Source organism: Lampris incognitus, chromosome 3, assembly GCF_029633865.1.
Source record: "Lampris incognitus isolate fLamInc1 chromosome 3, fLamInc1.hap2, whole genome shotgun sequence".
In the NCBI taxonomy this organism is placed as follows: domain Eukaryota; kingdom Metazoa; phylum Chordata; class Actinopteri; order Lampriformes; family Lampridae; genus Lampris; species Lampris incognitus.
The window spans coordinates 57,846,159-57,869,596 of record NC_079213.1 but is presented as its reverse complement, the minus strand read 5'-3'; the positions used below and the strand labels follow the sequence as shown (position 1 = coordinate 57,869,596).

At 46.1% G+C, this 23,438-nt stretch overlaps 1 protein-coding gene across 2 annotated transcripts in view; it reads left to right on the top strand.

Moving 5' to 3' along the window:
• Positions 1 to 8,476, top strand: part of lrrc40 (leucine rich repeat containing 40) — a 174,023-nt gene extending 165,547 nt beyond the window's left edge. For both annotated transcript variants that reach the window (XM_056275813.1, XM_056275812.1), the window contains 2 exons: positions 7,305 to 7,490; positions 7,758 to 8,476. In XM_056275813.1, coding sequence (XP_056131788.1) covers positions 7,305 to 7,490; positions 7,758 to 7,863 — 292 coding nt within the window. In that variant the 3' untranslated portion in view covers positions 7,864 to 8,476. The remainder of the gene's footprint in view (positions 1 to 7,304; positions 7,491 to 7,757) is intronic.
• Positions 8,477 to 23,438: the final 14,962 nt, after the last annotated feature.

Genomic DNA, 23,438 nt, shown 5'->3' with positions numbered 1-23,438 from the left:
CACACTCCTTTGAGGACAGCAACGTACACATTTTCGACAGGGAAGATAGATGGTTTGAAAGAGGGGTGAAGGAAGCCATCTATGTGAAACTGGAAAAACCATCCCTCAACAGAGGAGGAGGTCTGCGACACCACCTATCTCCCACTTACAATGCCGTCCTTTCATCTCTACCCAGGAGACTCAAGAAGCCTAGCCTCCAAGAACAACAGTCGGTCACTAACGGCTCCAATGACTCATGACCACTGAATGGAGCACTAACGAAGTCGAAACTAACACCCCCAACGACCGTCGCCGCTAAACATCAGTACACAAAAGAGCCATGCACATCAATAGCTCTGATAACGACAGGCGTGGCTAAACATCGGAACACAAAAGAGCCATGCATATCAATACCTCTGATAATGACGGGCGTTGCTAAACATCGGAACACAAAGAGCCATGGACATCAATAGCTCTGATAACGACTCCAAAGAGGATAAATATCTGAGTTTCATCACCAGCCAGTCAGACTAGCTTGGTCTAGTCAGAAAGGCACGAACTGAGGAAGCCTCTTGGATGAGAGGCGAAACGTCTTCACGGATATATATACCAAGTCCAGTTGCACTTGATTCAACTCCTTTGGATGCTTTCATAATGTTTTCAGTTTAATACCAGATCTGAATTCTACCAGCTTGATTATAGGGGGTATCGAGGGGTTTTATTATAGGGGGTGTCATGAGAGGGTTTCTCTAATCAGATGTTCTGGTAGGTTCTCTGGGTATGCCGTTACCTGGAGGAAAAGTGTATTCAGTCCTCTTACAAAAAATTTGGATCTTCTTTTTCTTGAATCTCTGCCTTTTGAAATGTCAAAGACCAGTTCTCTTACTTGGACTTGTCTACTCCTGTACGTCCTAAGCTTTTGTTTAAGAATAACTTTTGTACTCAGACCAGCTGAAGAAAAATATTGATTCATGGACATCTTTGTCACTTTAACTTACAGGCCGTGTAAAAGTGATTATTATGGTGTTGCTCCCCGGGTTTCTGTATTTGTTTCAAAGTATTCCATTTAAGCTTTCATTGTCCAGGGTGTCTCCCCGTCTGCTGCCCAATGACTGCTGGGATAGGCTCCAGCATCCCCGTGGCCCTGAGAGCAGGATAAGCAGTTTGGATAATGGATGGATGGATGTCATTCTTTTCAAAACGTGATTCAATAACAATGCCGTTCGTTTGGGGTTATGAAACCCATTGTATGTCCAAGACTTATTTACAAAAGTCTAAGAAACTGGAGGGTTTATCCCCTCCAGTTTTCCAACATTATTATGTGGCGGCCAATGCCAGAGCCGTAATTTACTGTCAGGATCAGTTCCCTCACACAAGTGTGTCTCTGCTACACCCAAGTGGCTGCAGCTGAGTTTCATACAGCCAGGAACACTTCTCTGTAAGCTCTTCTGTTTTCCACAAAGGATTATCCATTGCATCTGCTGGAAGATGGTTTTGTCCTGCAAAACACAATTAAAAGTTTGAATCAAATTAAGAGTGGTCTCAGAACCGAAATTTCTGTCCATTCTTCTATTTGTTTCAATCATTATTTTATTCCATCCCAATCTGATCAAGCCTTTACTTACAGGAAGGATAAAGGTCTGACAACCATCACAGACTTGTGTATGTAAATAGACTTGTATAATTGTATAAAAAAAGACTTGTGTAAATAGACTTATAGGGATGCTCTGATCAGGGGTTTTGGGTCCAATCACCTGAATCAGAATTGGCCGATGTCAATCACAGGGTGGGTGGTGGTGGGGGGATGGGGATCTTCCATTTAAAGTGTTCAATTTATTATGTAGCATTATTCATTTATTTATTATTTATAGCAATAAAAGTAATTTAACAGCATTACAGAAATATATTTAAGAGCTGAGAAAGTATCATAAAGTGACAACTGTTTATTTACTGGAAGGCAACATATGCAAGTCCTGGGTACGACGTTAAACTGCAACCGTCGGGTCGTCAGCGACTAAACCGGCACCCCCACTTCAGCCCTTGGTTTGTTGTCAGGATGGTGTGTGGACAACCAGCAGAACTAAAAACAAAACCTGTCAAAAGGCGGATAAGTTCCTCTCTGAACCAGCGGCCATCCATACCTGGAGAGGAGTAGAAGAGAGGGTTATAGACAGTGAAGTGATGAAGACATTCAGTAGAAGAGAGGGGTTATAGACAGTGAAGTGATGAAGACGTCCAGTACAAGAGAGGGATAATAGACAGTGAAGTGATGAAGATGTCCAGTAGAAGAGAGGGATTAAAGACAGTTAAGTGATGAAGACGTCCAGTAGAAGACAGGGATTATAGACAGTGGAGTGATGAAGATGTCCAGTAGACGAGAGGGATGATAGACAGTGAAGTGATGAAGACATCCAGTAGAAGACAGGGATTATAGACAGTGGAGTGATGAAGATGTCCAGTAGACGAGAGGGATGATAGACAGTGAAGTGATGAAGACGTCCAGTAGAAGAGAGGGATTATAGACAGTGAATCGATGAAGACGTGCAGTAGAAAATAGGGATTATAGACAGTGAAGTGATGAAGACGTCCAGTAGAAGAGAGGGATTATAGACAGTGAATCGATGAAGACGTCCAGTAGAAGAGAGGGATTGTAGACAGTGAAGTGGTGACGATGTCCAGTAGAAGAGAGGGATGATAGACAGTGAAGTGATGAATACATCCAGTAGAAGAGAGGGATTGTAGACAGTGAAGTCAGTGAAGTGATGAAAACGTCCAGTAGAAGAGAGGGATTGTACACAGTGACGTGATGAAGACGTCCAGTAGAAGAGAGGGATTATAGACAGTGAAGTGATGAAGACATCCAGTAGAAGAGAGGAATTGTAGACAGTGAAGTGATGAAGACATCCAGTAGAAGAGAGGGATTGTAGACAGTGAAGTGATGAAGATGTCCAGTAGAAGAGAGGGGTTATAGACAGTGAAGTGATGAAGATGTCCAGTAGAAGAGAGGGGTTATAGACAGTGGAGTGATGAAGATGTCCAGTAGACGAGAGGGATGATAGACAGTGAAGTGATGAAGACGTCCAGTACAAGAGAGGGATAATAGACAGTGAAGTGATGAAGACGTCCAGTACAAGAGAGGGATAATAGACAGTGAAGTGATGAAGATGTCCAGTAGAAGAGAGGGATTAAAGACAGTTAAGTGATGAAGACGTCCAGTAGAAGACAGGGATTATAGACAGTGGAGTGATGAAGATGTCCAGTAGACGAGAGGGATGATAGACAGTGAAGTGATGAAGACATCCAGTAGAAGACAGGGATTATAGACAGTGGAGTGATGAAGATGTCCAGTAGACGAGAGGGATGATAGACAGTGAAGTGATGAAGACGTCCAGTAGAAGAGAGGGATTATAGACAGTGAATCGATGAAGACGTGCAGTAGAAAATAGGGATTATAGACAGTGAAGTGATGAAGACGTCCAGTAGAAGAGAGGGATTATAGACAGTGAATCGATGAAGACGTCCAGTAGAAGAGAGGGATTGTAGACAGTGAAGTGGTGACGATGTCCAGTAGAAGAGAGGGATGATAGACAGTGAAGTGATGAATACATCCAGTAGAAGAGAGGGATTGTAGACAGTGAAGTCAGTGAAGTGATGAAAACGTCCAGTAGAAGAGAGGGATTGTAGACAGTGAAGTGATGAAGACATCCAGTAGAAGAGAGGAATTGTAGACAGTGAAGTGATGAAGACATCCAGTAGAAGAGAGGGATTGTAGACAGTGAAGTGATGAAGATGTCCAGTAGAAGAGAGGGGTTATAGACAGTGAAGTGATGAAGATGTCCAGTAGAAGAGAGGGGTTATAGACAGTGGAGTGATGAAGATGTCCAGTAGACGAGAGGGATGATAGACAGTGAGGTGATGAAGACGTCCAGTAGAAGACAGGGATTATAGACAGTGGAGTGATGAAGACTTGCGGTAGAAAATAGGGATTATAGACAGTGAAGTGATGAAGACATCCAGTAGAAGAGAGGGATTATAGACAGTGAATCGATGAAGTCGTCCAGTAGAAAATAGGGATTATAGACAGTGAAGTGACGAAGACATCCAGTAGAAGAGAGGGGTTATAGACAGTGAAGTGATGAAGACGTCCAGTAGAAGAGAGGAATTGTAGACAGTGAAGTGATGAAGACATCCAGTAGAAGAGAGCGATTGTAGACAGTGAAGTGATGAAGATGTCGAGTAGAAGAGAGGGGTTATAGACAGTGAAGTGATGAAGATGTCGAGTAGAAGAGAGGGGTTATAGACAGTGAAGTGATGAAGACGTCCAGTAGAAGAGAGGGATTATAGACAGTGAATCGATGAAGACGTGCAGTAGAAAATAGGGATTATAGACAGTGAAGTGATGAAGACATCCAGTAGAAGAGAGGGATTATAGACAGTGAATCGATGAAGACGTCCAGTAGAAGAGAGGGATTGTAGACGGTGAAGTGGTGACGATGTCCAGTAGAAGAGAGGGATGATAGACAGTGAAGTGATGAATACGTCCAGTAGAAGAGAGGGATTGTAGACAGTGAAGGGATGAAGACATCCAGTAGAAGAGAGGGATTGTAGACAGTGAAGTGATGAAGATGTCCAGTAGAAGAGAGGGGTTATAGACAGTGAAGTGATGAAGATGTCCAGTAGAAGAAAGGGGTTATAGACAGTGAAGTGATGAAGACGTCCAGTAGAAGAGAGGGATTATAGACAGTGAATCGATGAAGACGTTCAGTAGAAAATAGGGATTATAGACAGTGAAGTGATGAAGACATCCAGTAGAAGAGAGGGATTATAGACAGTGAAGTGATGAAGACATCAAGTAGAAGAGAGGGATTGTAGACAGTGAAGTGATGAAGATGTCCAGTAGAAGAGAGGGTTATAGACAGTGAAGTGATGAAGACATTCAGTAGAAGAGAGGGGTTATAAACAGTGAAGTGATGAAGATGTCCTGTAGACAGTGTTCGTCTTTAATAACGGTAATTTTGGATGTTTTCTTGATACTTTGATATCAGGAGGCTTAATATGTGTTGTGTGGAACAATTGGAGTATCTTACCCAGAACATTCCAGTGGCGACTACAGAAAATCGACGGCTGTCCTGGTATTTGTACTTATCTTGTATTTCTTGGGTATTTGTCACCAAGCTGAAGAAAATTTTGTTCAAGAACGAATTAATAATGTGAGGAGTGCTGTAGTATTTATTGAGATAGTTTACCTTTTTAACTTCATGGTCAGAATTATTAAATAATTTGGTATTATATAAATATAAATAAAGATATATTTAATATTATAATAGCAATAATCAACAACAATAATAATAATACCAATGATAATGATAATAATAATGATGGCCCTGTGATGGCCTGGCGGCCTGTCCAGGGTGTCTCCCCAGCTGCCGCCCAGTGACTGCTGGGATAGTCTCCAGCATCCCCGCAATCCGAATTCGGATAAAGCGGCTTGGATAATGGCTGGGTGGGTGGTCAGAACCAGGCCTGCTGTGTGCTGTACAGTCTTGGATAGTGGCTGGGTGGGTGGTCAGAACTAGGCCTGCTGTGTGCTGTACAGTCTTGGATAATGGCTGGGTGGGTGGTCAGAACTAGGCTTGCTGTGTGCTGTACAGTCTTGGATATTGGCTGGGTGGGTGGTCAGAACCAGGCCTGCTGTACAGTCTTGGATAGTGGCTGGCTGGCTGGGTGGTCAGAACCAGGCCTGCTGTGTGCTGTACAGACTTGGATAATGGCTGGGTGGGTGGTCAGAACTAGGCTTGCTGTGTGCTGCACAGTCTTGGATAATGGCTGGGTGAGTGGGTGGTCAGAACTAGGCCTGCTGTGTGCTGTACAGTCTGTATAGTGGCTGGGTGGGTGGTCAGAACTAGGCCTGCTGTGTGCTGTACAGTCTTGGATAGTGGCTGGGTGGGTGGTCAGAACTAGGCCTGCTGTGTGCTGCACAGTCTTAGATAGTGGTTGGGTGGGTGGTCAGAACTAGGCCTGCTGTGTGCTGTACAGTCTTGGATAGTGGCTGGGTGGGTGGTCAGAACTAGGCCTGTTGTGTGCTGTACAGTCTTGGATAGTGGATGGGTGGGTGGTCAGAACTAGGCTTGCTGTGTGCTGTACAGTCTTGAATAATGGCTGGGTGGGTGGGTGGTCAGAACTAGGCCTGCTGTGTGCTATACAGTCTTGGATAATGGCTGGGTGGGTGGTCAGACCTAGGCCTTCTGTGCGCTGTACAGTCTTGGATAGTGGCTGGGTGGGTGGTCAGAACTAGGCTTGCTGTGTGCTGTACAGTCTTGGATATTGGCTGGGTGGGTGGTCAGAACCAGGCCTGCTGTACAGTCTTGGATAGTGGCTGGCTGGCTGGGTGGTCAGAACCAGGCCTGCTGTGTGCTGCACAGTCTTGGATAATGGCTGGGTGGGTGGTCAGAACTAGGCTTGCTGTGTGCTGCACAGTCTTGGATAATGGCTGGGTGGGTGGGTGGTCAGAACTAGGCCTGCTGTGTGCTGTACAGTCTGGATAGTGGCTGGGTGGGTGGTCAGAACTAGGCCTGCTATGTGCTGCACAGTCTTAGATAGTGGTTGGGTGGTTGGTCAGAACTAGGCCTGCTGTGTGCTGTACAGTCTTGGATAGTGGCTGGGTGGGTGGTCAGAACTAGGCCTGTTGTGTGCTGTACAGTCTTGGATAGTGGGTGGGTGGGTGGTCAGAACTAGGCTTGCTGTGTGCTGTACAGTCTTGGATAATGGCTGGGTGGCTGGTCAGAACCAGGCCTGCCGTGTGCTGTACAGTCTGGATAGTGGTTGGCTGGCTGGGTGGTCAGAACCAGGCCTGATGTGTGCTGCACAATCTTGGATAATGGCTGGGTGGGTGGTCAGAACTAGGCCTGCTTTGTGCTGTACAGTCTTGGATAGTGGCTGGGTGGGTGGTCAGAACCAGGCCTGCTGTGTACTGTACAGGCTTGGATAATGGCTGGGTGGGTGGTCAGAACTAGGCCTGCTGTGTGCTGTACAGTCTTGGATAATGGCTGGGTGGGTGGGTGGTCAGAACCAGGCCTGCTGTGTGCTGTACAGTCTTGGATAATGGCTGGGTGGCTGGTCAGAACCAGGCCTGCTGTGTGCTGTACAGTCTTGGATAATGGCTTGGTGGCTGGTCAGAACTAGGCCTGCTGTGTGCTGTACAGTCAGTTAGCTACTTAATATAGTCATCAGTTAGCTTGTCAGTTAAGCGTTCAGAAATGATCATGGCCAAACATTCTGTCACTCTCCTAATGTTTCCTTACTGTTTTTCTTGCTGGTTGTCGTAGGTTCAAGTATTTCCCTGATGTTCTGTATCAGGTAGTTTCCCTGGAGACGGTGTTGCTCAGTGACAATCAGGTGGGCGGGATAGACCCTTGCCGTTTAAGGCAACTGGTCAATCTCTCAACTCTGGATCTCTCAAACAATGACCTGCTAAACATACCTCCTGAGCTGGGACTGTGTACCAACCTAAGGTTTGATATACATCCACACACACACACACACACACACACACACACACACACACACACACACACACACACACACACACACACACACACACACACACACACACACACACACACACAGATACATCTGATGTGGGGGTTGTGGACTGTGTTGCAGACCTTACTCTGGACCTGGTAGTCTGTCCTATTCTGAATGCCGAGGCTGACTGTGGGAAGAGAACGTTTGAAAAGAAGAGAAAATAACAAATGAAAGCCATTGTCTGTCTTCTCCAGGTGTCTTAGTCTACAAGGGAACCCCTTCCGGGCTCCAAGAGCAGCCATCGTTGCCAAGGGAACAGATGCTGTGTTGGAATATTTGCGCAGCCGCATTCCCACATAACCCTTCTCCTCACGTGACCCGTGAGCTGCCACTGCTCCAAGATCCGTCATCAGAACAAATGGATGGCGACATCCTTATCAAGGAAATCAGCAGTGAAGGACCAGCGCTGAGAACAAAACTGTTGTTGTCACCTACTGTTGTTGGTCCAACATTCAATAAACATGCCAAATCCCAGAGGACAACGCACACAATGTGAAACTGCCACCCGCAGCAGCCGGTTTGTTCTGACACAATCTTACACACCAGGCTGCTTCAGTAAGTTCATCAAAAACCCGAGGCAACAGTCTCCTGCTCAAACCTGACTCAATATGTTTGCAAAGAAATGTTGATTTTCATCAGCTTGACATGTTATAACTGATTTTCATCACAGCTTGACATGTTATAACTGGGAAATAAAAATGTTGGGTTTTCATCACAGCTTGACATGTGATAACTGGGAAATAAAAATGTTGGTTTTCATCACATAGCTTGAGATGTTATAACTGATTTTCATCACAGCTTGAGATGTTATTAACTGATTTTCATCACAGCTTGACATGTTATAACCGGGAAATAAAAATGTTGGTTTTCATCACAGCTTGACATGTTATAACTGGGAAATAAAAATGTTGGTTTTCATCACATAGCTTGAGATGTTATTATCTGGTTTTCACATTGCTTTGGCTATTTTGACAGCTGAATCCGCCTTGGCATTGTTTTGGCTGTGGTATGGTGATGATGTTACGTGTCGGAAGTCCCAGTCATTTGAGAAGGTCTGAAAGTCAAGTCCAGGGGGGGGGGGGGGGGGGCGTTGTCTGAGATGACAGTGTGAGGGATGCCATAACGGCTAAAGTGCTGTTTGCAGCGATCGATGACAGTAGTAGTCCATGGGCCAGACGATATTTCGGTACACTCAAGGTGGCAAAACTTACTTATAATTTTTGAAAGGATCCATGTCTGTAGATGATATTTTGGTATGATAACCATTCCTGAGTGGCAGCTGTATCACAGTTATCAGCTCATGAAGTTAACCACCCGCTAAACTAAATTGCATTTTAGACGCTGGTGCATATCCTGGTTTAGCCTCATGGTCAGGACATTTTTCAATGTTCTATAATATTGTCTTTGGTATCATTTTAAAGGGGACCTTCTTAGCTTTCATTCAAGCCCTGTTGTGGATATTTCTCACAAATATAGAGGTCACTTGAGCTCTTCAACCCGTCAATAACACACATCTTTCTGCAATTTTCGCCTAAACTATATACTTTCTTTTAGCCCTGTGGCATCTAGGAATATCAGGGACACAAAACACAAAAACTGTAATACTCACAGGACTGTAAAGATTCAGAAAATGTATAATATACCCATACTATTTCATTGTGTGAGGTGACTGTGAGCCTTAAATGAGAACTAGACCAAAGCCAGTTAGGTCACAAACTGGTCTCTATACATTTGTTTAAATACACAATCAAAATACATGATAAAAAGGAATACCATAGTGAGGTAATGAACTATTTTAATATTTTAAACAACATTGACATTTACATATACTTAGTCAATGATACATGTAATCCCATATCATTAGTGGGTATATGTAATGGTAATGGGTAGGGTAATGGGTATATGTGAATATGGTTACATTATTGTTATCAAGCTCTGGGTAACCAAGTCCAGAATCAACATCCTGTGCATCAATAGACTACTACCACAGTAATACCATCAGAATCATCACACTGTCATTCATCAAACTGCTTGTTTCTCTCATCATCTGACTCCCCAAGTTCAAAGTCCAGTTCTGGACCATCCTGCTGTTTTTGGTTACTGCAGGTCTGTAACCTGCACATGTCTGTGCATGGAAGTCCATTTGACAGGCACATGCAGCTTGGCATTTTGCATGAATGCACACACTTGCATGTTAGCATTTCCAAGACCACATCTGGTGCAGGTGGGGAGCGCATCCAGTAAATGGCCAGCTTGCCTTCATCGTCTGTCCATCCATACTCAGTAGGGCTTGGCACCACAGGGTTAGCCTGCAGACAGCACTTCCATATTGCTGCCTGGTAGTTGGCTCGTTGAACATGCATAAAGAGACAGTCTCTACATGGTGGCAGCTGGCTGGACTCAACCTCTCCCCTTTTGGTGCAGAAGAGCTGGTAACGCAGTTTGTTCACCTCAGCAGTGCTGCTATTAGCAACATACATCCGACAGGTGAACTGCTCAATTTTCTGGAACAGCTCATCACTCACATTCCATGTCTGTCCCAGTTGACTAAAAGTCTCTTGGCAGGAAGTGTGCTTTCTCACTATCTTCAGGGCATTCAGCTTCCCTCGACCAGCGAATGTACTGACAGTGTCGCAGCCTGTGAAGGCATGTAAGCCAATTAGGCTGTCACAGATGCTGTCTCCAAGTGAACTTGCCAGTTTGGTGATGTCGACAAACCGTGTGCGGTTCTGAGTCCCACACTTCTGGTAGATGGGACAGGTGATGTCCTTCTGGAAGCCAAGACAAAGCACCATGACATCAGTGTCCTCAGCTGTGATGATAACTGACTTTGAGCCCGCATTTGCTGCATGCAATGCATGCAGGAGCAGACGGGTGTCAGCTTCTTCATGTGTGGAGTGCAGTTCTGCTGCTTCCTCACACCCATCTTCTGTCAACTTGTAGCAGGTTTCCTCACAGGTCATGTACAACACCTTGCCATGCAGCATAGCTCTGTATCGTGGGAGTTTCCACTCTTCCACCAGAAACTTGATGAGACTGGTCTTGTTGGAGGAACTGCACAGAAATTTTCTCCACTGCTGGACGTGGTGTCCCCCTGCAAGATTCTTGTACTGGAGAGTGATGTCTCCACCCCGGTTCAGTCGTTCAGCATCTTTGATCGAAGTCTGGTGATAGACATCAAAAACAACATCAATCCTCCCACTCTGTGCTCCCTCATGGAGGACCTGGGTCAAGGCTGACTCTGCCACCTGTGCAAAGGTTTTGTTGTTGCCATTCATTTTTTGGACCAGGCTCATCCCATCAATGATGGAAGTAGATGGGATTGGGATGTCTTCTGCAGGAGATGCATTCTTTTCAAGCTCTCTGGCAAGTGCAGCCTTGTTTGTTTTTCGTAAGGACCCATCAGCATTTGCCAGTGCCCATGGTAGTGGGCCCAATGGGTAGGCAAGGACATCCTTCAGATTCACCTTCCTGCTTTCAGCCACCAGGATCATGTGACTGAAAAGGTTTCTATCTGCCTTCAGAACCACATCCTGTGCTTTCTTTCCATGAGCTTGTTTTGTGCTGACATTGGAGAATGTTTTCAGACTTTGCTTGGTCATCTTGTCGTGGAATTTCACAGGTGGTGGGTCTGCATCTAACCTTGTTTGCTGGAATGCTTGGTAGGCCTCTTCTCCTTTCTCAAGAGCTCTCAAGAGATCTATGGTCACATCAGGTGGAGCCATGTTGCCAGTGGAGAGGCTAACCAAATCAATGTCATCAGGGGACATAGGATTGAGCCAGTTATTCTCCATAAGGTCCATGAGAGACTGGACATCTGCTTCATCTCTCTTGATCCTTGGACTCTGTAGATCTGGATGAGACCATTTGCACCTGCCTTGACCTGTCAGGTCTCTCAGCTGTCTGAGGTACATGCTTCTATACTCAGCTGTGAGATAATATTTGGTCACAGCTCCTGGCTTCAAGCTGAATCCCTTTGTCCCTCCAGCTGTTTTTGGTGTCTTTGTTCACCGTTTCTTCTATAGCTTGGTCAACAGGGATTCGGCCAAAGGGATTGGTGGAGCCCAGTTGGACTGAGAAGCCTCCTTCCATGAATTCTGTGTACACATCTGGGTGTGTGATGGGCAGCTCAGACATCTGGGCGTAGTAGTAGGGGAGGTAGCGTGCATAATTCATCCTGTCATAACCAAAGCACCATGGGATCATTGCTCGAATGCTAGCCAAGTGTAGCATTCAGTCTCCCTCTCTGGATGCTCGGATGAGCCCCAACAAGATTTCAACCATGTCCAAATAGGACATCCAGAAGTTCGAGAGGCTGCCGTTTCCACCTCTAAGGAACTCACGGTAGACTTCAAATAGATCCATGATGCGTGTACAAGAGCTGTTCTCGAGGACCTCCTTCAAAGCATGTTGTGATACTTCTTTCCCAAGGCTGTCAATGGTCTTCAGTGTCTCATTCAGGTGAACCATGTCATTCCTGTGAGTTTCTTCCAACCGGGACAGGAAACCATTCAAGGTCAGTCGCATGAGAGCCTCATACAGGAGCTTGTGTAGTCGCACTGCCCTGTTGTACTTGCGGCCATCCATAACACCAGCAATTGAGCCTTCTGCAATCATGCCAGACTCAATGCAGAGGTCTTTGAGTCCAGCATCTTGGAAACGTTTTCCTATTATTGCCAGCAGTGTGCAGATGGTGTGGAATACCCCAAGCCTAACGATGATATCATGGAACTTGTCATGGTGTTTCCATGTGATCTCGACAGCCTTCGCATACAGGGCTTGGTCAAAGACACAGACAATCTTCCTCAGGCCTAAGCACTGCATGATGCTCAGTGACTGGTTAAGCACCTCGTTGACAGTAGACATTTGTGTCGCTGGAGCATTGATGGTAGGCAGATAGCCTATATTGTCGGGGATGACCGTCATCTCTCCTCGAGTCAGGATGTTGAAGCCTGTCCAGCTGCTGACTGACTGTTCTTCTTGTTGTGACATGCGTGCTAGGACCCAAAGAAGGTTTTTCTCTCTGGCAAGCTTAGTATTGGCTGCAGTATCGGCATCTGACTTTTTGCTTTGTGGTGGCCCTACCCGTTGTCCAGCATTGTAAGTTGGTAACATTGGTGGGGGTCCATCAATGCTTCTCTTCTTTGTTTTGGGAACAGTGGGCATGGGTTGGACAGGAAGTGGGTTGACTGGCTTTGCTTGCACAGCAATCCCATTGACTCTGTGAGATGTTCCCTCACCACTGACAGTTTCTTCAAGACGGTCGATATTGTCCCAGGCTAAAGTTGTGAATATGCCAGGATGGATGTTAGCTGGAAGGGCAATGCCACTCCCTGATGATGAGATTTTCTGGAGACATAGGGCAGTGTTGATCTCTTCCATCTGTAAATAGGACACACTTTGACCAAGTCGGTTGAGGATGTTTATCAACTACATTTCCTGTCAACGATTTGACACTGAATGGCAGAACAATGTGCTTGGAAGGCTTGGTATTTCCACATGTCACTGCATATACTATGTCATGGCCAAATGACTGCAGAAGGCACTGCACTCTCTGGTATGGATGATCAGGATCATTTGAGCCTGTGAGTAGAGAGTACAGGAAGATAATGAGCGACTCTGGAATGGTAGGACATTCTGCTTCTGGTTTGACTTCAGGCGGCCAGGTTTGAGGAACATCTTGACTTTTAATGTCTGCTCTCAATTTGATGGCTGCTTTGGCTATAACATCTTGTGCACTGACACTTTTCAGGGTCTGCAGCTCCCTTTCGAGAGACTGATTTTCTTTGGCAAGTTCCCTCATGGACAAGTTATCGGGATAGAGGAGGAATTTTCCTTTCTCATTAGCGAATATCTGCAAGGCTCCAGCAAACTCACTCTCCAGGTTTCGCCTTATGTGCTTCTTGGTTGATTCCTTGACTTGGGCAATGCCTTGGGAGTTCATTGAAGCTACCAGTCTAGAAGAGAGATCAGTCATTGTCATCACTTGAGGATTGCCCAAAAGCTCCATCCTGATGAAGAGGAACAGCTCATTGTATGCGTTATTCACAGCAGCTTCATACTGGGCTGCAGCATCATCATCTTCGTTGCCGGCAACTTCTCCTTTGGAAACCTCTTCTTTGGTGTAAAGTCTATAGCATGACCTGTGGTAGTGCCCTTCAGCTGCTACAAGGTCTCTACTCACAATGGCAAGGATTCTGCTGTCCCTTTTCTTTGTGGCTGCACTCCTGATCTTTGCATCAGCTCGCAGTTCTCGACACTGCACCAGTACTTCTCTCGTATTCTGTCTCTTGGAATATTTGCTGTTTTTCTGACAAAATATGCACTCTGCATCATAAGTCCTAGATGTACTTGGAGCATGTCGAGCTACTCTCTTAGATTGTTTCTCTTCAGCAGAGACACAACTTTTCTTTTCTTTTGCAAGGAGGCCATCAAGAATTTGCTTCATAGTGAAGATACTGCGACACTTTCTGTGGTAGTAGATTGCTGGAATCTGTCCCTCAGGAATGTCTTTTTCCAGTTTCAAAACTGGTGCATGATTTGGTATCTGAGCTGCCCTGAGCAGAGTTCTCCATGAGTCGACACTTTGTAGTGAAACCAGCTTATCTGTATCATCAGAACAGTGGATAATGCACTCCACCCGTGGGCGCTTTGGTATTGGGTAAAAACTTGCTTGTTCACCAGTGGCCATATTCAGTCAGTTTTCACCTGCCACATACAAACAAATACATGTAACTTAGGTGTATGAACACTACTAAAACAAAGTTTACTTTGCTTCACCAGCGTCATATTACCATTATTTATCTTACATAGCCACAAATAGATACATTACCTAGTTGCTATGCAACAGCTGTATTTTGTCCACATGAGGCCGCTAAAATCAACACAAGATGAAAGTTCCTCGTAGCCACTTTAACTAATCATATTAACATATACATTAAAAGAACATGCTAACATTATGGGAAATTAGCTTACAATCTTCTCCAGAGTGAGTCAAGAAGATAGATACCAGTTTCCTCTATATGTGTTTAGTAGAAAGCTATCTGGCTGCACGTTAGCCTAGCTTAGCACAATGAATGGAAGTACACAGTACTGGTTATCCTTGGTTGTTGGCCAACTAAGAACTGTCCCAGAGTTTAAGCTAGGCTAATCAGTACCAGGGGTGTTGAAATGCTATATTTGTAAAAATCTGGGCAAATACACAATCGTGAGAGGCACAGAAACAGGTTTCCTGAAAGAAAAATGAAATAGCTGCTCATTTGGAAAGGTTATCATGTATTATTTTACTTCTGTTAGTGTACCAAATAAAATGGCACCAGTGAAGTTGTGTCACCTTGGGTGATATCGATATCTGGTCTGACCCATGGACTAACTGGCTTTGGTCTAGTTAGTTTCTTAGTAATAATGCCCTTCTAATTTAAGGTTCACAATCACCTCACACAATGAAATAGTATGGGTATATTATACATTTCCTGAATCTTTACAGTCCTGTGAGTATTCCAGTTTTTGTGTTTTGTGTCCCTGATATTCCTAGATGCCACAGGGCTAAAAGAAAGTATATAGTTTAGGCGAACATTGCAGAAAGATGTGTGTTATTGACGGGTTGAAGAGCTCAAGTGACCTCTATATTTGTGAGAAATATCCACAACAGGGCTTGAATGAAAGCTAAGAAGGTCCCCTTTAAAATGATACCAAAGACAATATTATAGAACATTGAAAAATGTCCTGACCATGAGGCTAAACCAGGATATGCACCAGCGTCTAAAATGCAATTTACTTTAGCGGGTGGTTAACTTCATGAGCTGATAACTGTGATACAGCTGCCACTCAGGAATTGTTATCATACCAAAATATCATCTACAGACATGGATCCTTTCAAAAATTATAAGTAAGTTTTGCCACCTTGAGTGTACCGAAATAGGAAATTTTGGGCTCTGGCCCATGGACTATAGATGCTGTGGTGTCCTCCAATTCATCCAGCTCCCAGTAGTCCGAGTAGTAGTCGATGAGGTAGTGTAATTGGTTCACGGTGAATAGGTCCACGCCTACCTTAGACCGTGGGAGTTTGGGGAGATGATAGGGATTGAGTGATTCCTTCTGCTGTCTCCCCTGAAGGGTGTTGCACGTGCTACATCTGCTCACATACTTCTTCACCTCCTCCGTTATTCCTGGCCAGAATACTGTGTCCCGTGCCTTCCTGGGACTGCCTTCAATGCCAGAGTGCCCTGAGGGAATCTTTGATAGGAAGCCATCGCGTAGTAGCTCTAGGATGAACACTCTGTCACCTTTGAATATCAGTCCATTGTCAATGGCTAGCTCGTCCTTGAATGTCCAAAACGGTCTCAGTGTTTGATCAACTGCTCGTTTAGAGATGGGCCAGCCTTCAGAGATTTGGGCACACAGAGCCTGACATAAGGGATCTTTGAGCATGGCGGCTCTGATGGACTCCAGTGTCTTTGTGGAGATATTGGTACAGCTGCTGTGATCCACACCTTCAAGGGCCTCTGTAATCAGGCTCATGGCGTAGACTGTGGCTGGTGTTTGCATTTGCGTGTGTGTCATATTTGGTTGAGCCGTTCTGGGGAGAAAATCCGCTACATGCAGCAGTTTGCCCGGTTTGTATTGTACCTGCAGCTGATAGCGTTGGAGCCTCCTCACGGCCTCTTGGGGGCTGTGAGGAGGGACTTTTTGAAGATCACCTCCAGTGGCTTGTGGTCGCTGTGCACTGTAATGCTCTCCCTGCCATGGGTGTATTGATCAAACTTGTCACATGCAAGGACAAAAGGCCTGGACAGCCAAAGGCCTGGACAGCCATAGACACAAAAGTATCTATGGCTGTCGCTAGCGTGTGGTTGGATTCCCTCAGCATGTGCGTGCGAGCGCCAACGTCTTTTGTCCCAATGACAAGCCTGTCACGTATCATTTCCTCATTCAAAGCGCCAAAATCACAGGTGTGCACTAACTTCCTCAAGTCAGCGCAGTGCTGACTCACACTGGCTCTGCTGAGCGGTATGGAATATACAGCGCTCATAAATCTCATTCCTGGATGGCTCGAAGTGCTTTTCAAGTGCATCTAGAATCTTATCAGGTTTGCGTCTGTCTACATCTGTCCTGTGAAGGTGCCGTTGCAGCACATGGCATTCCTTACTCATCACGGTCAGCAGAGTAGCCACGCGGATTTTGTCATCCTTTTCATTCAGTCCCGTTGCATCTGGTAGTTTTCCCATTGTGCTCTAAAGAATGTCACGTTGTTGAATACGCCTCCTTTCAGGTCCATCCGTTCCGGCACTGGAATCGCCGGGAAATTAGCTTTTGCCTCTGCCATTGTAGCTAGCACGGTACTTCTCCGCAGCAACGTTAGCCAGCTAGCTGTCTCAATGTGGAAGTTTTCCGTCCTCAAATTTATTATTTTCTTCTTCTGTTGGTTGCCGCTGAGTCCAGTTCTGACACCATATTGAAATGATCATGCAGTTACGTGGGTTTATGAAGCTTTACCTATAACTCTGGGACACAGTACAGAACATGTCTTGTACGTTGGCGCAATCACTCTACTTCTCTTGTCTAGTAGATCACAGACACGTAAGATTAACACAGTGTTGCCACCTATAGGCCAACTCTCATACCAGCCCAAAGAGCAGACGAACATTACAAAGGTGGAAGGTACACATTATGTTGCAAATTATGTCCATTAAAGAATTTATTCTTGAATAAAGTTAGTTTATTAATAAGCTGATTACGTATGTAAACTACTAATAAGACACGTTAGTCCCTAGCTAACGGGTCTGACCCTTTAGCCGAGCGGTTAGTGATGTCGCCTTGTGGTGCAGTACACCCCGTATCGAATCCCGCACCGGGCAAGAAAATAACCGGTTACACGTACATGGAACCAAAAATAAAATACTTGGTATCAAATAGGCTATATGTTCGGGTAATTAATGGAGCCTCTTAGATGTCATAACTGTAACAAACGAAAACCAAATTGGATGTAAGACCAGCTTTTACCTCTTGCACAACTTGTCCATGAAAGGAAATAAAGTATTAAAGGCAATTTTGGACCTGTGATCACCGCCCAGTCTAACAGCAGACTGCTGTGAGTGGCTGCTATGAGCAAGGCAATGGAAAGAAGCAGTGGAGTTGGTCCCCGGGTGCTGCAGCTGCCCGCTGCTCCTGTACAACAGGATGGGCTAGATACCCATCCTATTGTACAGGATGGGTATCTAGCCCATCCTGTACAATAGGATGTTACATGCAGAGGATGAATTAATTGTAACCGAACAACCGTACAGAGACAGAATAAAGTGGCTTTCTTCTTCTTCTTCTTCTTCTTCTTCTTCTTCTTCTTCTTCTATGATTTGGCCTTGGAGGAGTCCTAAGTGATGACGTAGGACTGCTCTACCACTGGTTTTGCAGATTTAAGAGCTAGTTTTGGTGCTAAATGCTTAATGAATCACTCTGAAACAAAAAATATTGGAGTCTTTAAATTATTTTTAAGAAATCAGCTCATTAGAAACTTGTTTTTGCCTGAAGATGTTTAATGAATATGGCACCTGATCCTCAGGGCTTGCATGGAAAATAGAGCGCAAAGGTGTTTGCGCTATATATACATTTTAGCATGCCCTTTTCACCTTCATTTCATCAACAGTGCATGTTAAAAGCACGCTATTAAGTCATACACATTCCAACATGCAACGTTTGAATCTGTGATGATACGTTGGAATCTATTCTGTGAGGAATAACAATCATTTTTGTTTTCAAACCTGTGCTGTCGGCATGCTTGGCTCCAACACAGGGAATTTGCATGTCGATGTGTCCTGGACATATGTGGAGTTCAGGTTCTCCATCAGGACCTGCTTATAACTCCTTCCACTGGATGATCTGTGAGGCGACAAGGCCACAGGGTTTTGGTTATGTATTTATAGCCGCCACTCGGCGGCCCCCCTCTTCCACATGTTTGATCAGCTACACAACCAGTCAGCACTGCTTCTCCGATAGGGGGACAATCACCACAAGAGGAACAAGGAAACAGAAATTAAAAGGGACCATAAGACATAGAGACAGACACTGATGTGTGTTTGACAAAACAACTGACTCGAGCTCATCGAGATCAGTTAGGATCAGTTAAGATAAGTGTAGCGCTATCTATCCTTTTTAACTGTCAAGGACAACGCTCCTGAGTTCTCTATACAACTCGGTATCCAATAAACTATTGAAGTATGTTAACTTCGCTTTTTATGTGTTTAAAGTATGTTCTAAAGGCTCTAAATGTCTTACAGTGTCATCTGGTAACTCCAACTAAAAAGGTTGACTACCCCTTTAAGGCAATCTAACATGGTCTAGACACCTCAATGTGTCACCGAGTAACATATTAAAATGGTGGATTAGCCCTTTAAGGTTGTCTCAACATGTCACTTACCATAGCCTAGACACCACAGGAATAAACACACATGAATAATCCACACTCACACAGGTACATAGAATTATATATACAAATGTATTATGAGTAATAATTATTAGAATGAATGAAAGTAATAAGCCTCAATGGCTAACAAGCATCTGCATTCAGATATACACAAATTAATCAGACTAACACATTAGCATACAGCTCAATAACCCTATAACTAAGCCGGCAATAAAATAAAAGAAAGTCAACCCCCAGTTGCAGGCCTGTTTCTTTATCGGGTACGTGGGGACCCTAAACAGCCCTCTTCGCTCCCCTTGGAAGCCCGCACATCCAACTTGTACTCACAAAGAATGCTCCTCTTCGTCTCGCGCTTCTCACCGCGGCACAGCAGCGAACGTCAGGCAGGCAGGCAGCCATCCTAGCTAACTGGCTAGTTAGCCGTTAGCACCATCTCACGGTCGAACCGTGCGCTCGCCTCGGCAGCCCAACACGGCAACAGACGACTCCTTCTGCGTTCCTCGATGGTCGCATGAACCCACCACTACACTGTACTGATAACGTTACTTCGCTAAACTAGAAGACGGCCCGACTCACTGTGGGGAGAGCCCCTTACCGCATCCAGTCCATTCGCGCGTCTTGCTGTGCTAGCAACGAACACCGACTGGCTAGCTCGCTCCGTAACGTCGCTGGGTCCACATATGGGACTGACGAGTAGTCAGTTTGTCTCCCAAATCCACACAAACAGTTCCCGGGATGGGTCTCGGTCAGACACCCTCACACGTCACTGTTCACTAAACTTCAATTACATTTCTCTCACCGCAAAATAGCATATAACAACTCGACATCAAACTGCTCCGTTTTGCTCACACAAGGGACGAGAGACCTCCCTCCCTCCGTCCAGTCTGCTCGTGCTCACGTTTCCCGCTGCCCTCTCAACCAATCACATTCAAGGTAAGGTATTCTCTCCACAGCCAACCAATCACAACAATGGTAAGTTTCAACACGAAAGTAAATGCATTTCACATTGGTAAACAACTGTTTTGCAGAACAATATCAACAATATAATATATTCATATTCAAAAGGTATACAAAATAACAAACATAGGCCAAACTCTTATCTAATAGTGCAATGTCATATATCTAAGGCCTATAATTTAACCACAGGGTTACATAAGTTAAGATCAGTTAGGATGGCAGTCGACAAAGGAGAAGACAAAAACAAGGCGAGAAAAAGGATCACGAAGCTGGAGGTGATCCAGTGTGTTCCAGCGAGTGTGTGAGGCAGATGCTAGCAGTGTGTATGTGCATGTGAAGTGTCCACCCGTGAGTGCACGTGATTAATCCCCATACATTCTGGTGTCTGAGATCTGTGGCTTATCGTAGTGCCTCCGTGCAGCAGACAGGCTCCACAGCCACTCACGGGCCCAACAGACGTGCATACACCCCACGACCAAAAGAACAGCCGGAGCCCAAAGCACCACAACCCCAGAGGAACAGCAAGCCCACAGGGGGGCCAGGAGCCTGCACAGTAACAGACCCACATGCCAACATAGTGCACAAACCAGTCCCCAAAAGCATGAGCCAGGCCCACACCACCAACATGCAGGCACAAGATGCACCTGCCGGTGTGGGGCCCAAGCTGTGGATGGTAAGCACAAACCCGGTGCTAGGCCCCACAAACGACAGACCCTCACACTGCCAGGACCGCCCACCCACACAGCATGCAGGGTGGGGCGCCCATGCCTATCCAGACACGGCACAGGGGTGTGGCCTGCTACACCACCACCATCGGGTAGACGCCCCATCCAGCCGCACACACTAAGCACACACCCACATACCCAAATACATCCCACCCAGGCCACCCAACAACAACCTCCACCGGGACAGATAGGGCCCCACCACCGCCCATGGACAGTCAGACATGTGGTCCTACCACCACCTCCCCACACATGTTGCACTCATCACAGAAAAGTCATGCAGCGGGAGCAAGACTGTCACCCCCGGACCACACCCACGACAATAAGCCAATAGGCTCTGAAAAGCACCTAACAGCGCTCACCGCAGTCCTGCCAGAATGCAGCAGGCAGGACATCACCCAGCACTGTCATTAAATGCTGCTCAGAGGCCAAGCAGACCCCCCCACCCCACCCCTCCGGGACCAGCCTGCGGCTCATCCCTGGCACCGGAGGGAAACCAACCTACTGTGACCAGCAAGGGGCACTCAGCATCCCACCAAGCACCTCCAGCATGGCAGGCTATCCTCCACCTCCAGCCGACCCCTGACCAGCACCCTGGCCAGCACCAGACCGCCATGCATGCAGGCCATGGACACAGATATGGATAATGTCCCCTACCCGCCACCTGGTCCCCCAGTGAGAAGCACACTTTGCAGAGCACCCCCCAGGCGCACCCAACCAAGATCAAGGGCCCACGACCAGACAGCACATCCCGCGACCTGGAAAACCCACACATGCCCAAGACCTACCACATCGTCCAGGATCAGAAAGACTTAATGTGTCGCTGGCTAATTCCAAGACATCGATGACAGCAGCCCTATTTCATCAAATGAATCAACTTCATGTCTGGATATTGCCACTGGTGTTTCCGTTGCGATGTAGAACTGTTTTCTTGGCAAGAGTTCAGGACATCAAAATGGGTTGCTGGGGTTCAGGTGGTGTTTCCACTGAGGCGATATCTCCGAGAAGACGAAGCCATGGGCAAACTGGAATGCTGTGGCCCCGGAGAGAGGGTAGTTTATTACAGTGTTGACTAGGTGGGCTGAGCCACACAGTGTGGAAGGGATCATCCGTGGTGCGAGTGTACATTGTAAGTCAAGTCAAGTCAGCGTTATTTGTGTAGCTCAGTATCACAAAATACAAATGTGCCTCAGGGGCTTTACAGCAACACAACATCCTGTCCTTAGACCCTCGCATCGGATAAGGAACAACTCCCTAAAACCCGCTAACAGGGAGAAAAACAGGAAGAAGCCTCAGGGAGAGCAACAGAGGAAGAGGATCTCTCTCCCAAGACGCACAATGTGCCATGATGTTGTGTTTACACAATTTACACAATACCACATTAAAAGAGGATAACACAATTATAATGGAATTATAAAGTATATGAAGAATGTGATGAGGAGGATGCCAAGTAGTGTCCTGACGACACCGGAACAGCCCATGACCCGAGCCACGTGACCAGCATCACCATGTAAAAAAAAATAAAAATAGTCACGCGTCTGAGTGACAGGAGGATGTAACATTAAAATAGGATAACACCATTATATGCATTTACAGAAAATGTGATGAGGGGGATGCCAAGCACTGTACAGGTGGCGACCACCGTCACCATGGAGACCTGGGAGGAGGACAGACTTCACGTGCACACAAGGGAGACTAGGGGAGGGACGATATTTGATCAAATTCCAAATCGTTCGCTACGGTCTCCACGGTTCGATACACTCCCCATTTCGCGAGCTCGTGTGTTATTAATTGGGCGAACGTAGTTCAGGCTGTGGTGACATTACGCAGCCTATTTTGTAGTGGCCTTGGAGAAAATGCAAAAATAAAACACCATGAATACAAATAGTAATTTTAAGTCTTCCCGAATCATTGTACTGTAGTGGTTATGGGGATACATGATTCCCCTTATTGAGCCAGTAGGAACGTTTGTTTACAGCTGCTGTTTTCTCTGTTCGGGTTTGCAGTGGTGCACTTCCGCTGCGCGGGTTTTTGTTGTTGTTGTAGAGGTGGAAGGAATGAATGGTGCAAGTTGTGTAGCCGAAAGAGAAAGTCGTCACGACTCCTGCTTGAGCTCCTCTACACTGGTGACCCCGACGTTTGTCTCTTGGTAGTTATCAGAGACAATCTTTCAGACGAACATGGTTGACGAAATCAACGCGGTTTCTCTCAAATTGCCAGAGTTCTGGGAGTCAGTTTGCTATCCGCAAAATAACGGATGATGCTACTAAATACAATTACGTGGTATCGGCGCTCGGGTGTTCGACTGCAACTAGAGTGGTGAGTTTCCTTACAAATCCTCCGGCGGAAGACAAATACAAGGGGCTCAAAGATCACCTTCTGAAGATTTTTGAACTTTCCGACGCCGAGAGGGCCCACCGTCTCTTTTCTCTGCAGGGCTTGGGTGACCGCAAGCCATCCGAGCTCATGGACAAGATGCTGAATCTGCTGGGACCGGCGCACACACCTGATTTCCTTTTTGTCCAACTGTTTCTGCGACAACTGCCTGCTCAGGTGCGGACCGCTTTGGCTAACACCAGCATTACCGATTGCCGCAAGCTAGCTGAAGAAGCTGACAAGTTCTCCCTGGCCAGCCAAAAGCAGCACTGCGCGTCCGCGCTCACCCCTGCCCACCCCCACACGCCACCACCTGGTGACTCCATGGTGGTCGCCGCGGCAACCCCCGGTCGGCGACAGGAGCCCGGCCTGTGCTTTTACCATGCAAAGTTCGGGGCCAG